General features: G+C 36.2%; 1 protein-coding gene across 1 annotated transcript; it reads left to right on the top strand.

Moving 5' to 3' along the window:
* Positions 1–5538: 5538 nt before the first annotated feature.
* Positions 5539–7017, top strand: LOC121417689 (galactosylceramide sulfotransferase-like). The gene is made up of 2 exons (XM_041611422.1): positions 5539–5889; positions 6268–7017. The coding sequence occupies exons 1-2, from the start codon at positions 5539–5541 to the stop codon at positions 7015–7017; spliced, it is 1101 nt and encodes a 366-aa protein (XP_041467356.1).
* Positions 7018–16978: the final 9961 nt, after the last annotated feature.

Below are 16978 nucleotides of genomic sequence, written 5' to 3'. Positions count from 1 at the left end.
CGTAAAATCTGAAAGACTGTTGAAAATCACGCATTTCGATATTTTGACGGATTATCATCATATTTTTTATTATCTTTGATATGGAATTGTTTTTATTCAGAGTTTCAAATTATAAGTCTACTAAATATGCATTTCAAATTTGAATATTACACACACATATATGGCAATATGAAATATAAAATCGTGATTTTCTCAAAATAAAGGTTTTTAAAAATTATTCATGGTATAATGTTTGTGTTCCGCATCTCAATTTCGTCAAGATTTAGTGCTATTACCATACCGAATAAATACTTAATAATTGTTGTCATGTCACATATAGTGAAAACAAATACTGAAATAAGATGCAAGATATATATCATTTTATGTTATATATGCGAAATATAACAATGCACATTATTTTATCAGACGAGCATTTCTGATAAAAAAATAAACAGCGCACAATATTACATCGATATTGCACATTATCTTATATCAGTGCGATACTCGTCATGATATTATATAGGATTATGTTTGCTTTTGTAGAGTTCGATCTTCTTGATATTTCCACGAATGAATCGGTGCTGAACTTAAATCTACCTGTGGCGATATTCAGAAACAGGTCTGATATTTAATTTGCCGTTACCGTGGTAGCATTAATTTTACAGGAATATCTACATGTATATCCAAAATCTTAGAAAACATACATGTATGAATAAAGCGATTGAATTAGCATTTTTAAACCACTCTGTCAATTTTCAGTGTAATGCTTATTGGATTTTTTTTCTCTTTTCAATCAAATCAATTTTATGTTGGGGTGGACTTGTCCTTTAAAGTTCACATTTAAAGTTCACATTTCAAATCTTAAAGCTCATTTCATCACAGTGTATTGCCATTTTGGGAAATGCCGTCGCACGACCATTATGACAAACAAATCTAAAGGCTAATGACCAGCGTCCAGCGCATAATGTAATATATAGATTGTCGTACAACTGCATTTCCCAAAAGGGCATTGGTATGTCCAGGGCTGCCCAGGGTCGGGCTGTCCGGCCCCCGTCTTAGACCAGAATATATAACAACATGGACCTGTGATAATAGCAAATGCAAAAACTTTGATGAAGTAAAATGAATTGAATGAAAATTATAATTTGCAATGCAAAAGACCAAATAACATTTATTATTCATATTTTAACATAATAATTATAGCAGCAGGACATTGGAAACAACTGAAATTAATAATAAAAAAAACGCCATCCATAGCTCATCGAACCAAAATAACGTATGACCTTGATCATGTGAACTGAAATATGTGCAAAATGAGCGATGATACTTTAATACCCTTATGTTCAAGTGTAATCTTTAACTGGATCAATAAAAATCAAGTTATGATGACATTTAAAAAAATACCCCCATATGGCCAAAGTTCAGTGACTCTAAATGACCTTTGACCTTAATCATGTGATCTAAAACTTGTGCAAGACGATCAGTAATACATGAATATTAAAGTGTCATTAAAATTAAAGTGTCTTTAATTTTTTTCTATACGTTCAAAGTTATAATGAAATTTTGAAAAATGTAACTTTGGTTAAGATTTCAAGGTTGATATGACGCTGTTATATCAAAACTACCGTCACCTCCACCGGAGAAGTGGCTCCTTTAGTCCTGCTCTGCTATGCCGGCGAGACAAAAAAATAGGTACTGCCGTGCAACGGCCATTTTTTAAATATACTTTGATAATCAAATAACTGAAGTAAAATGTAGATTGACAGAGTGGTTTAAAAATGCTAATTTAATCGCTTTATTCATACATGTATGTTTTCTATGATTTTGGATATACATGTAGATATTCCTGTAAAATTAATGCTACCATGGTAACGGCAAATTAAATATCAGACCTATTTCTGAATATCGCCACAGGTAAATTTAAGTTCAGCACCAATTCATTCGTGGAAATATCAAGAAGATCGAACTCTACAAAAGCAAACATAATCCTATATAATATGACGAGTATCGCACTGATATAAGATATGTGCAATATCGATGTAATATTGTGCGCTGTTTATTTTTTTATCAGAAATGCGCATCTGATAAAATAATGTGCATTGTTATATTTCGCATATATAACATAAAATGATATATATCTTGCATCTTATTTCAGTATTTGTTTTCACTATATGTGACATGACAACAATTATTAAGTATTTATTCGGTAATAGCACTAAATCTTGACGAAATTGAGATGCGGAACACAAACATTATACCATGAATAATTTTTAAAAAGTAACCTTTATTTTGAGTAAATCACGATTTTGTATTTCATATTGCCATATATGTGTGTGTAATATTCAAATTTGAAATGCATATTTAGTAGACTTATAATTTGAAACTCTGAATAAAAACAATTCCATATCAAAGATAATGAAAAATATGATGATAATCCGTCAAAATATCGAAATGCGTGATTTTCAACAGTCTTTCAGATTTTACGCTAAAAATGATACTTTCACGCAAAAGTGCACTTGGCATCCGCCCGTACGCTATTCCTCAGTATTTCCGCAAGACTTTTAGCTGGGATGCAAGGAATTGACAAATTGTGCTATCCAATTAAAAACTCGCTTTATTATGGACTTATACATGTAAATAAAAACTCGATTTAGTATGTACTTATACATGTAATTATGTACATAATGTACGGTATTTTCAATTTTTCTTTCAAAATGCGCACCTGGTAAAATGCACATTGTCTCCTTTCGGATAACATAAAATGAGATATCTACCATCTTACTTGAAAATTCTTTTAATATTTGTGGCACTAGGACATTTACTATACATCCGATGGATAAACGCATTTAAATCGAAGAATTTATGTTGCGTAAAAAAACTTCAAACTATTGATAGTTTTCACAAACTTTTATTTCGAGGAAATCGCGGTTTTATGTTTCCCTGTGCCATATGTGTGTGTGTAATGTTCAAATTTGAAATGCATATTTAGTAGACTTATAATTTGAAATTCTGAATAAAAATAATTTCATATCAAAGATAATAAAAAATATGATGATAATCCGTCAAAATATCAAAATGCGTGATTTTCGACAGTCCTTCAGATTTTACGCTAAAAATGACACTTTCACGCAAAAGTGCGCTTGGCATCCGGCCGTACGCTATTCCTGGGTATTTTTGCAAGACTATTAGCTGGGATGCCAAGCATTAGCAAGCATTAACAAATTTTGCCGTCCAAAGTATAAAAAATCGTTTTGGCCGGTCTACTATATGTTGTGAAAAAGTCACTGGTAATTTTTCTTTTAATATTAATATTGTGTAGTTTGTTGGCATTTGTATTTCTTCTGTTGATATTAAGTAGAGCTCCTCTGGGCAATTTAAAAGGCCTCATATTCCAAAACTTCTGGGGGCTCTGCCCCTTCGACTCCCATCAAGGGCCTCTGGAATCCTCCGCTGATACATAGCTATAGATTTTTGTATTGAAAAGTTTGCTTTAGCTGCCATATCTAGCCCCCTCGTTTTATTTTTTTTTACTCATTACGCCACTTGCTTCAGCCAATAGATCTGGTGCAAATCATCTGAACTATCATTGGTATGTTGTGAAAAAGTCACTGGTAATTTTTCTTTTAATATTAATATTGTGTAGTTTGTTGGCATTTGTATTTCTTCTGTTGATATTATAGTAGAGCCCCTCTGGGCAATTTAAAAGGCCTCATATTCCAAAACTTCTGGGGGCTCTGCCCCCTCGACCCCCACAAGGGCCTCTGGAACCCTCCGCTGATACATTGCTGGTTTGCGTAATGGATAGTGGAGCATTACAGATTCTCAACAAGAAATGTGGCGCTTCAAAAAAAGTAATTGAGAATGGCTGCTTTAGAGAGCATATATGCTAGTGAAAAAAGTTAGGTTCTAACGTTAGATCTATAAAGTCTAGATTCTAGATTCCAAAATCGCCCATTTTCAAATCAAAGATTTTTAGTCTTTCTAGGAAACTGAGGTCTTGGAGACTTCGTGTTAAGACTCGATGAATAATTATTGACCGCCTCCCTTTTGACTTCGACTGCGCGTTTTTTTTATTGGTTTTCTGTTCGTACTTAAAAGAAATTTGGTAAATAACATTAATATAAGACAAATATATCACAAAGAATGTCAATCATAATGATTCATAACAAAGTATTTTTTGATGAATAAATCTCATTGTTTTCATCAATGATATATTGATTATTTAAGTGATTGGTTAACATTGGTTTGACTTTTAAAAATTCTAAGCTAGAAGGTCACACTTGTCAACTGTGTCTGTGATATGTTACAAAAATGAAGCCAGAGAAAATTGCATTCGAAAATAATTATTTAGTGCTTCAAAAATTGAAATATGAAGTGACCGGAAACACCATCTTGATTTCATCCCATACACTTATGTGTACTATTTAGGCGTCTATAAGACGCCTATTTACAAAATCAGGGTTTGCCTTGTAGTTTTAGCTTCTCATTCTCAATAATGGTTGTTTTCAGGGTTTATTAGTTCTAATAAATGCACTTGTACACATGTTTCATCTTGGTGTGAGAATTTTTTAAATCGGCTGCTCACCTTTCATCTTCCTTTCATTTTTTAACGCTAATTTTTAAATGTGTGTATTGGTTGCCCTTTTTCTATTCATTCTTTAATCAAGCATTTTTGTCAACCGTTATAAATAAATTCCCTTAAAAGCAGTTTCATGTACAAGACATAAATGATCGACGGTTTATATCAGGTAAACACTAATAATATGTAGGCCTACATTGTAAATAATTTTGTCGCGCCTGCAAAGCAGAAGCAAGATGTTATATTCGCCGCTTTTCCGGCGGCGACAGCGGCGTTGTCATTGATTAAATTTTGAAGGATAAAGATCTATTTCATGAACCTTAGACATACTGGTAATCAAGTATCACTGATCATTCAAGAGTTTCAGGTCACGTGATTAAGGTTAAATGTAGTTTAGCGTCAATTGACTTTGATCATGTTGTAGTATCATCCAAACTTATCATAGGTTATGATTGTAAAAAGAAAATTCTTTAAGTATTCCTCTTAGTTTGTATGTGACGCATATTAAGTATCAAGTTTACGAAGCCAAGGTCAAAGGTCATTTGTGGTCAATAAACTGGTAGTACTTAAAAAAGTTTTGCGAAGGGTTTGATTTTGAATTAGCAAGATATTTTTGAGATTATGAAACCTTATTCTACTAAACTTGAAGATCACGGTTATCAGATATTACATCAGTTACATGAATAGGTCTATATATAGTTCCAGACTTTGGGGTAAAGTACATAGGTCATTTCGGGTCAATTAATTTTGACTGATTAATTTTCTTTGTTTATTTTCAAGCTTTTTTTCCATTATCTGTATTGGGATTGCAATCTAAAAATGTCTCCCTTTCTGCATTCCCCATTTCGTTTCAGAATTTTCTGATATTAGCCAGTGCGTGTATCCTTGTACTCTTGGTCTTAACACTACAATGGATGTACCGATCTCCTTCGTTGACACTGATGACATCATACAGATCAAGGGAAAGTCCCGGTAAGCCAATGACGTCACCATGGAAGCAGTCAAGCGGTGGCAGTCTTCTCGAAGATGGCAAACGTTCAAGGTTGAACGAATCATGGACGCAAGCCTGTAAACCTCTGACAAATCTCGCCTTCGTGAAAACTCACAAGACCGGTAGCACCACACTAGCTACGATAATAAATCGCTACGGATTCACCCGGAAGTTATCGTTTATGTATAACCGGAAGCACTCGCATGGTCATTTCACGGTGCAGAAGTTAGAAGTGGAAAGATTGTTGCCTCCAATGTGTGTCAGGGAGGGTGATTACGGGAACTACCGAAATTATAATTTGATGACGGCACACTTCAGGATGTTGCCCAATTTAGTTCAGGTGAGGTTTATTTTAAGTTCAAAGTAAATCCCTCCATGTTTGTAAGCATTGTTGCGGTCAAGGTTATTTTTGCGAATTGCGTGAACAAATAGGGTTAAGCAGGCGATTAAAATTTAGGAATAACCATTAGTCTTTGTTAAACTATAGTAGCCTTTGATTGATTTATGGTCTCTTATTTTGATAAATTTTAGCTTTATGATAATAAGACCTAGGTCCCTTTCAATAAAGACCTGTCGTAATAACAAGTGATCAATTTCTTTAACAAGTTTACAATTAGCCAATCAAATTGACCGATTTCAGTCGCTTTGAACTATCATTGTGACGTTTTTATAAAACGGGCCCCTGAATATATGTTCTATTTTGATTTGTTTTATATAGTTGATGAAGTTGATGGCTCCGAATTTCAAGATGATCACCATCATCCGAAAACCACGGTCTCAGTTTGAATCCGCCTTCTCTCACTTCAACGCTGGGGGCAGCATGGGACTCCGTCCTCTCGATAGAAACACCACGCTTACTGAAGATTTGACGCGCTTCCTAACAAATCCCGCATTCTATTGGAGTCGCGCATCGTGGTTTGCGCGCTGGTATACGCGAAACGGACAACTTTATGATCTGGCGGATACAGACAACTTCGGGAGTCCCGAGGAAGTGAGTCGGATGATAGGACGTCTCGATCGAATCATCGATTTAGTGCTGATCGCCGAATACTTTGACGAATCGCTGGTTATTCTCCGGAGATTAATGTGTTGGGACTTCAAAGACATCGTGTACATAACGCAGAACGCGCGTGAGGAAAAATTCCGATCCGAGTTGACGGCAGAGCAGGAAGCGCGTCTGCGCAGTTGGAACTTGGCAGACTCGATCCTGTACGATTACTTCAACCAGTCGCTCTGGGTTAAGATTGCTCGCTATGGTCCGGGGTTCCAGCGGGATCTTGCCCATTTTCGCAGGCTTCTTAAAGAATATCAACGAACTTGCACTAACGGAACTGTAGTTCGTTCAAGAGGGAATCGCGTAAAGTTGGTAGCAGCGAATAATTCAACATTTTGTGAACAGGTTGTAGATGATAACTATCAAACAGAAAAACTGATAATTGAGAGACAAAATGGAGTAGGTTCGTGTTGACGAAAATCTGGCAAAAAAAATGTCAAAGTACTCATGTTTAAGTGAATAACTGTGAATGATAATAAATGGAGGAGGCAACTCGTAAATTTTCCTATCGGAAACTAGCACTGGCAAAGAAAAGCAGATGGTTTATTTCATGAATCATCATCTCAACAACTTCAGTTCTCCGGAGTCCGACAACCACGTTATGATACTAAATACATTTTTTTTTTACTTACTTATTTATTTATCTCTCCGGAAAGGGATATTCCAGGCTGAAAATAATATCATTAGAATGAAAAAGAGTAAAAAAAAAATGAACGAGTAGAACGCTGAAAATTTGATTAATATAATCAATATCTAATAAAAAATTAACGGAGATATTTAATTGTTCTAAAATCTTTTGTGAAAAACAGCTACCTGCATTATGTCGATTTGCAAAATTTCCGATGATGTTCTCATGTCTCTTGATATAATTACATTAATGATAATACATTTTATATTTTCATACATTTTTGTCTCACCTGCGAAGCAAAGTGAGACTATAGGCGCCGCCTTTCCGACGGCGACAGCGGCGGCGGCGGCAGTGGCGGCGGCGTCAACATCAAATCTTAACCTGAGGTTAAGTTTTTGAAATGACGTCATAACTTAGAAAGTATATGGACCTAGTTAATAAAACTTGGCCATAAGGTTAATCAAGTATTACTGAACATCCTATTAGAGTTTCATGTTACATGACCAAGGTCAAAGGTCATTTAGGGTCAATGAACTTAGACCATGTTGGAGGATTCAACATCGAAATCTTAACCTGAGGTTAAGTTTTTGAAATGTCATCATAACTTAAAAAATATATGGACCTAGTTCATGAAACTTGGACATAAGGTTAATCAAGTATCACTGAACATCCTGCATGAGTTTCACGTCACATGACCAAGGTCATTTAGGGTCAATGAACTTTGGCCGAATTGGGGATATCTGTTAAATTCCCATCATAACTTTGAAAGTTTATGGATCTGATTCATGAAACTTAGACATAATAGTAATCAAGCATCACTGAAAATTTTGTGCAAGTTTCAGGTCTCATGATTAATGTCAAAGGTCATTTAGGGTCAATGAACTTTGGCCGAATCGGGGGTATCTGTTGAATTACCATCATAACTTTGAAAGTTTATTGGTCTAGTTCGTTAAACTTGGACATTAGAGTAATCAAGTATCACTGAATATCCTGTGCGCGTTTCAGGTCACATGACCAAGGTCAAAGGTCAATGAACTTTGGCCGAATTGGGTGTATCTGTTGAATTACCATCATAACTTTGAAAGTTTATGGATCTGATTCATGAAACTTGTACATAAGAGTAATCAAGTATCACTGAACATCCTGTTTGAGTTTCAGGTCACATGATCAAGGTCAAAGGTCATTTAGGGTCAATGAACTTTGGCCGAATCGGGGGTATCTGTTGAATTACCATCATAACTTTGAAAGTTTATTGGTCTAGTTCGTTAAACTTGGACATTAGAGTAATCAAGTATCACTGAACATCCTGTGCGAGTTAGAGTAGTATTCAAAGTCAGCACTGCTGCTATATTGAACTGCGTGATGCAGGTGAGACGGCCAGAGGCATTCCACTTGTTGTTGTTTGTAGTAAGCTAGGTAAGAAGAGGCAATTATTGTTATCTCACACACTAAATCCGTATTCAATATATTTTTCGTTTATGGTAGACAACAAATAAATAAATATGATTAAAAAAAAAAAGTGGAGACATGACGTCATCGGCTTGCTTGTTATAACTTCATTGAGACATGACTATATGGAGCTGTTTCAACGAACCAACGGAAAACTTTGAATTGTCATCAATTTCTTATTCTCTTTAGTTTCGTGGTGAACACTTTTAGCGTAAACAAAGTTGTATAAAACAGCCAAGTTTGTCATCTTTAGCAAAGATACTACGAGGAAAAAATCAGACGCTTCGGCGATTTTTTTTTAAACGCTCCCAAACGCCCTATGAATGCTCATGGGGGAAGGACACCCACTAGCGTTGGGTAAGTAAACCATCGCACATCGGCACCAACGAATTGTGTATTGTATTTCTGTGATCGGCACGCAGCTGTGTATAAAACATATGGCGGGGGGGGACTGAGAGAGGGGACTTTGGAGAGGGCTCAAGAATGGTGCATGGGAATAATTCCACCTTTTGCATGTTTTGTTACCCAGCAACCTCTGGAATATATTCATCTTTAATCTAAGATAAAATAAATAAAATGTAAAAATCGTCTATTCCTTCAACCCTTTACCATTTCACGCATATGTTTTGTACACAACTATCTCTCGATACGCAAAGGTAAAAAAGGTCGTTACTTACTCAACGCTGTGGGGCGCTCTTCACGAGCGTTTCATTACGCGGTGTATGTACTGTCCGATCTTCCCCTTGTTTTTTCAAATATACAATATTTTTTTATGGTTTCTTGTCAATTCGAGGGTGCTGATTACGAATCTGAATGATGCCACTTGTGTAACCTTGAGCATTTTCCGCAAATTGGCAAAATCCAATATGGCCGCCAAAATATGCAAATTACCCATGAAAATCATAAAACTGCCAGCAGATTGGCTATAAAATGTTTGTAAATGTGTTGCAGGAGTGAAATGCTCTCTGAAAAAAAAGCAAATTTTGAAAAACATTTATTTTTCTTGATATTCAAAATGGCCACCATAGACCGCTGTATTCGACATTATGTACAATATGAATGGGGAAAAATAATTTTCACAAAGGTGAGCACTAAATGCAAGTAATTGTGATTTTCTGTGAACTAATGGATGACAACTTGATTGCTAACAAAATGTTTCATTTGTTATGTCATGTATGTAATAAAAGTAACATTTTTATTCAAAAAGCCACCAAACGTCCTGACAGTGTTATGGATAATATTAATGGGGACAAAAGAAAATCACAAGAGTGAGTACTAAAATGCAATTATTAAGTTAAGCGAGTGGACTACTGTTTAAAAAACATGTTTAATGAAACATGATATTTAAGATGCAATTTATGTGATAAATGCTGTATTTTGAAATTCAAAATGGCTGCCATAGGCCCCATTTACATTATGTACAATGCGAATGGAGAAACTAATTTTTACAAGAATAAGAACATGAAATGCATGTAATTGTGATATACGAGTAAAATATTGTCTGAAAACATGGTTTCTAGCTTAACATATCATTTCATTTGTCATGCATGAGATAAATGCTGTATTGTTAAATTCAAAATGGCCCCTATAGACCCTAACAGTATTATCTACAATGTGAATGGGGACATGTAATTTTTGTAAGAATTTGGATACGCTTGACTATGAAATCCATATAATCCTTCTGTATGAGTAAAATATTATTTGAAAGCATGATTTTTATGAAATATAGCATTTCTTCTACCATGTAAGTGATAAATACTGTATTTTGATATTCAAAATAGCCGCTACAAGCCCTAATTAAATTATTTTACATGCGTTTAGGAAAACTTATTTTCAGTGGGAATCATAAAATATGCATATAACTGTGATGTACGAGTAAAAATATTGTCTTAAATATGATTTCTAAATATCATTATTATTATTTGAGGATACGGAAATTTCGCTCAATTGCGGATTAAGTTATCTCTAATGCAAAAAATCAATATTAAGAAGCAATGTGGGCTTTTACAGGAATTTCGTTGCATTTTATTCATGAAAGTGTCGCATAAATGTTCTCGGCTCAATGTATTATCCTTTAAACTGTGATTCACATAACCCCAACACAATTTACAAATTATTTGGTATCATTTTAACAAGCAAGCATACATGTGCCCATTTTACACAATGTTGGGTAAACTGTTTTAGAGTGTAGAAAATGTCCGCATACATTTGTAATTCCGAAGCTTCGTTATTCCGAAGGTTCGTATTTCCGAAGGTTCGTAATTCCGAAGGCTTGTAAGTCTGAAAACGAAATGAGGTTCGTTAATCCGAAAACGTAATGATTAACGAACCTTATTTCGTTTTCGGATTATCGAACCTTCGGAATAACGCCACAAATGTTCGGATTAACGAACATCGAGGTAGAGGCAATTTACGTGTTTCGTAATTACAAACCTTCGGAAATACGAAGTGTAACCGGAAATTTCGCTCCATTGCGGATTAAGTTAACTCTAATGCAAAAAATCAATATTAAGAAGCAGTGTGGGCTTTTACAAAAATTTCATTGCATTTTATTCATGAAAGTGTCGCATAAATGTTCTCAATGTATTATCCTTTAAACTGTGATTCACACATCCCCAACAGAATTTACAAATTATTTGGTATCATTTTAACAAGCAAGCATACATGTGCCATTTTACACAATGTTGGGTAAACTGTTTTTAGAGTGTAGAAAATGTCCGCATACATTTGTAATTCCGAAGCTTCGTTATTCCGAAGGTTCGTATTTCCGAAGGTTCGTAATTCCGAAGGCTCGTAAGTCCGAAAACGAAATGAGGTTCGTTAATCCGAAAACGTAATGATTAACGAACCTTATTTCGTTTTCGGACTAACGAACCTCCGGAACATCGAACCTTATTTCGTTTTCGGATTATCGAACCGTCGGAATAACGCCACAAATGTTCGGATTAACGAACCCTTTTACGTTTTCGGATTAACGAACATCGAGGTATAGGCATATTAACGTGTTTCGGAATTACGAACCTTCGGAATAGAGAACCTTCGGAATTACGAAGTGTCGACCGGAAAGAAGGGGGCCCTGAAGCTTAGAAAAAAAGAACATAACTCGCATGCCAACATCAGAAGAGAATTTAGGTTATATTTTCCACATCAATTGAGTATACTCTCATATTTTCCTCTCTATTTCATATCTGACTGTCTGCCTACAATTCGTTTAGGATATTCCTCATTGGAATGGTCGCAACCGTGGTTGCCGTAGCAATCCTGATGGACGTGGTCAAGCTAATCCGTCGTCCAACCGACATCAAATACAAGCGAGTCCCAACTGCCTTCATGGAAGGGACTTAGAAGCAATCAATGGCCAGAGTGGAATTCATATTCGGAGTGACGTCACGTGGATTAGCGCGCTTCTTGACACCCTTGTGCGCAAGGTCAAGCATTAACATTTCAAAAGTTCCTTCAATGAAATAGGAAATTATCAAGACTGTCTACCGCTCCTTAACAAAAATATAGAAAATAGCGATTGAAAAAAAATCCGCTGATGTCATTCTCCGTGTATACTTTATTAATAATATGATCTTTAAAAAGTCATATAGTAGCAAATATAATTCAACAATAAAGTTGATTTTGATTTATTTAAGTACTTCTTCTTGTTAATTTACTGCTGGTGGAGGACTTAAAATTGTGTTTTTCATTCTTTTGTAATGCATACAAAAGTTTTGAAGACTAAAACTATTGTAAGAATTATTTGTAACACAGTCGTCCCATTTTATAGTCAGAAGTTTGCGTTCATGATTATCAAAACTACTTGATGCTCCTGAACAAAACAACAACGGGATATTATTATTTAAAAAAAATATATAAAAAACAAATAATACGCTCAAATCATTCCTTGATATACCAGTCCAATCTGGGATCAACCGAAAGTTTGACTATCCTTATTTACAATTTTCTCTTTAAATAGCCATAGAAGAGGAAATATAATTCAACATATATGATAATTGTGATTTATTTAAGTATGTCTTCTTATTTTGATTCACAGCTGGTGGAGGGCTCATTTTTTTGTGTGGGGGTTGTATTATGTTCTAATGTAAGTTTACGGCGACATGAGTATAGTAAAATCATTTTAAGAATTAATTAAAATAAAATCCTAACATTCTACAGAGTGAGTCAGAAAAAAAAATGTCTCATCTATTGATAAATCGATATGTCCTACCTTCTCCCTGTACATTCCGGTACCAATTTCATTTGGATCTTTGCGCGTATGACTGAGTCAATCTCAAGAGGGTGTATCTGAGTTGCGCCGGGTTGACGGCTGAAGAATTAAACAGAGTGAACAAATATTGTGTGCAGGCAGGAAGACACCTACCACACGCACATACACCCTTCCGCACATTCACAAACACACACGCACACACCCTCGTCTCCACATCCACGCACATAACACATCACCTTCCCCCCAACACGCATCGCCATCCACACACACACACAAACCCCCTTACACTGTCTTGTAAAGGGCTAAACATAAACAACCTTTTTCAACTCAGGCAACCCATTTTGAAGGTATAGGTACAACAATATGACAGTTGTCCATTATGATCAGCGACAAACTGTACCAATGAGAAAAGGGAGATATGGGAAAATGTAAACACTGCTATATAAAGGGTCTATGAACTTGTGTGCGGAGTGGCTGGGTGTATCGGAGGATGTGTGCGTGATGCATTGTTCACACAGAGCCGAGTTGGGTTTACGAGTTTGTGCGAGTTGTGGCGAGTTGATTTTTTGGTCTACTCGCGGCAGTTTTCATTCAACTCTTAATAACTCTCCGTTACTCGCAGCTACTCGGCACAGCTCTACAACTCTTGGCAGCTCGACGCAACTCGACTGATGTCGCAGTAATATTGCCGGTGGTCCTCCGAACCGTCGTATCCACAAACGACGGTTGAAAACCCATTTCAGAGAAAATCGACTTCATAGTTTACTTTAATTTTTGCAATTAGTTCTACGGCCTTACAACATATTCATTGCTAGAAAAATACATGGTTGGAAAGACCAAGAAAATTGCTTGACAATGGTATCCTTATTTTTACACAAAACCAAGGATTGTGGAAAATATTGCAAAAGAGCTCCGTGCTTGCAATTTCGGTTTTAGCGGTTTAGATTCACCCTTTACAAAAATGCCACGGGGAATACAACAACCCAGACCGCGATTTCAATGCGGCGTTCAGTCAAAACGTCGTATCGCTTTTGACGTGCAAAGTCATTTTGCAGTTGGCCGATACGACAGTTTGGTTGACCGCGCGCACTGAAATCGCGGTCAGTCAAAAAGTCGTATCGCTCTGCTGCAGTACACGTTCCCAATGGGATTTGCGCATTTTATCAAAAAAAATGTATGTCATCGCCGTAAAAATCCCCTCATATCTCTGAAACTAAAATAAATTGATGCCTTCATTTATGAATAGAATAGGACTTGTATATTCATTTTCTGCAAAAATCTCAAAATCGATTTTTATTTATTTATTTATTTTTTTTTTTTTTGGGGGGGACAAAATTGTCTGATACGACGGTTCGGATGAACGCCGATGATATGTTACGTGTATGGGGTATGTGCATAATGGTGATAGATGGGACCAAACCCTAACAATATCTGTGATAAAAATGTATCCTCATGATGCTTTTTTTAAACAGGAGGACATTCTCAAAGTGTAAACTCTTGAGAGCTATGGTTGTTTCTGGTGGCTCAACGGGTCTGCAACGTGACAAACTGTGAGGGCGCTATGCTCGGGAGTAAGGTCACACTGATGCGGTACTATATTGACGAGCCAAAGAAAGGAACAATAGGGAGTATTCACAAAGAACGCTTTCAAGAACCTAGAAAATATATTGTCAAATGCCCTTCACAACAACAACAACAACAAACATCAACAACCAAGAAGCCTTTGTCGAAAGTTGGTGAATCAATTAAAGCATCAATTTCTGGAAAAATGACGAATTTCCACCACGAAACTGCTCTTCCGGTTTAACCAATGTCCGACAAAGACCTCCTAGCTGTTCATTGCCATTGACTCTATTCTTAAATTCATTCTGCGTCGCAGTTGCAAAAAATCACTAGTTTCTCCAACATAAGCGAGGCCAGACACAAAATGAATTTGGTATATCCAAAATGCTCTATAACGCATGGAACAGAGATAGCATTAGGTGTAAACTCTAACGTTAATTCCTGGCTGTTGCAATAGTGGGAGTTGATCTTGAACCTCGATCTAACCCTCGTTTTCTTTTATAAGTCTTCGTGATTGGCAGAGGGTGTCATGGAAAGGTAAAGCGCATTATCCTGCAGTCACAAATTAATTTATCTGATTATGGGCACACATGAGTATTACAGACCCCCATTCACTCACGTGTTATATCATAGCTCATCAAAAAATCATTAAAAATCAATCCCTCTATAGATTTTGCTTTAATTCACTGACATTAGTCACATTTAACAGGACATTAAGACTTGATATGGTAATCAGGAACTTGCCCAGCTCAATCAAAAGTTAAATGGCCTGAAATAAGACCAACCATAATTTCGGCCAGTTCATTGCCAGAAAAACCATAACTGCCCTGCGGGTAATGATAATTAAAATGAAATACAAAAACGCAGTCTAGCCTCCCCAAACGCCTTAATTATGAAAGAGTATGAACATAGCATTATCTTTATCGTTTTTCCTTTGATATACAAGCATTTGATCTATTTTTAATGAATTATTTTAATCAATATTTTCAAAGTTTGTGATCTTTACTTACGCCTGTCCGGCATGCCCTTTACACGCAGAAGAATTACTCTCCTGTGCCCTATAAAGCAGCTTGCCTGTTTCCCTCAAGAGGGCGACAAACACTTTACCATTAAATTTTGATGTTCTCGATTGTCCTTATCTGATGGTAAGAGCGGTCATTTTTTTTAATTCGTTCGGTTTTAGAGAAAGTGTGATATTGAATATCGCTTAGGGATAGCGACTGGTTGTTGATTTGAACGGGAATAAGTTGCACAAACTAATTAAAGCCATTTTTACAAAGGTTTTCAGTTCAACTTCAAGACCACAATCCATCATTCATTTAGGAATTTTACATCTTTCATCTAGCAAAGTTTACATCACATATATACATACTATTTACATGACATACTTATGAATAAAAAATATGACATTGATCAGTCATTCTTTACTTTACACTACAATTCCAGTGCAACGAACTGGGTCACATAGTTTGTGTTTTGATAGGTCACTATGGGTAATAATTTACATTGGGTGATTTCAAGTACGGTGTTGAAATCTGGTGTTGGTGTTGGGACAACACCAGCTACAACACCGTACTTGAAATCACGCTGGTGTTGGGATTGACCTCGGAAAATATGACGTATTTCCGGCAGTTTGTGTTGAGCTCTGGTATTAAATGTCGTCTGCTCAACCGAGCATTACAGCAGGTGTTGACGATCTACGTTCAATTTCCCTATTCACCAACAACAACCCCCGGGATTGGGGAAATCGTGATTTCAAGTTCGGTGTTGGTGTTGGAGTTGATGAACTGTAGTTCACGAACAGGAGGCGAACACGATGAAACACATTATGAAAAATACGAGACATTGGGCTTCCTCCTGCTCGTACGCATGGGCGTCCGTCGATATAACACATGATATTTTTATGAAAATAAAAAAAAATCCAGTAATGAGTACAGGAGAAACTATATTTCACTGATTTTCATGATTCATCCCATTTGATTAACTCATCTATTCGTGTTTTGGGGCTAATCTTTCCCTTACGCATTGCTTTTTGGCAGAAGTTCTATGGAAAATGCACCTTTTTTCACACAAACTTTGAGACACTCTGTATTCATTCCCCCATTGCTCGAGAATGAATGGGCAGTTAACGACGGGGTGAAAGATTTATTGAAGAATGGAGTGTATATTTCATGAAAATGAAAGCCATTTCCCCATTGGATGTTATCTTCAATACGTGTTTTCGAATAGGCTCTCCTGGCATTTGAGGTCTCTATCGGTGACTTCACTCAGGATCGTCATGCCTGAACCATCGGCCGGGCAGGGGTCGCAATGGTAGTGTGATTTATGCATAATGCACTCGATATATACAATAATCTTGTCCTCCCGTTTAAATGAATGTGAAACTCATATAATTTTCATCAGAGCATTCAACAGGAGTACTGTAGTACACATTTCTTTGTTATAAGTGAATTAAAGTCCCTCCAGTGAGTTTGATCACCCCTATTGTGAAAATGTATCACCCCTAAGTTGTAACACAGTCA

Source organism: Lytechinus variegatus, chromosome 6, assembly GCF_018143015.1.
Source record: "Lytechinus variegatus isolate NC3 chromosome 6, Lvar_3.0, whole genome shotgun sequence".
Classification (NCBI taxonomy): Eukaryota; Metazoa; Echinodermata; class Echinoidea; order Temnopleuroida; family Toxopneustidae; genus Lytechinus; species Lytechinus variegatus.
The sequence above is the reverse complement of the archived record's forward strand: the minus strand, read 5'-3'. Positions and strand labels throughout refer to the sequence as shown.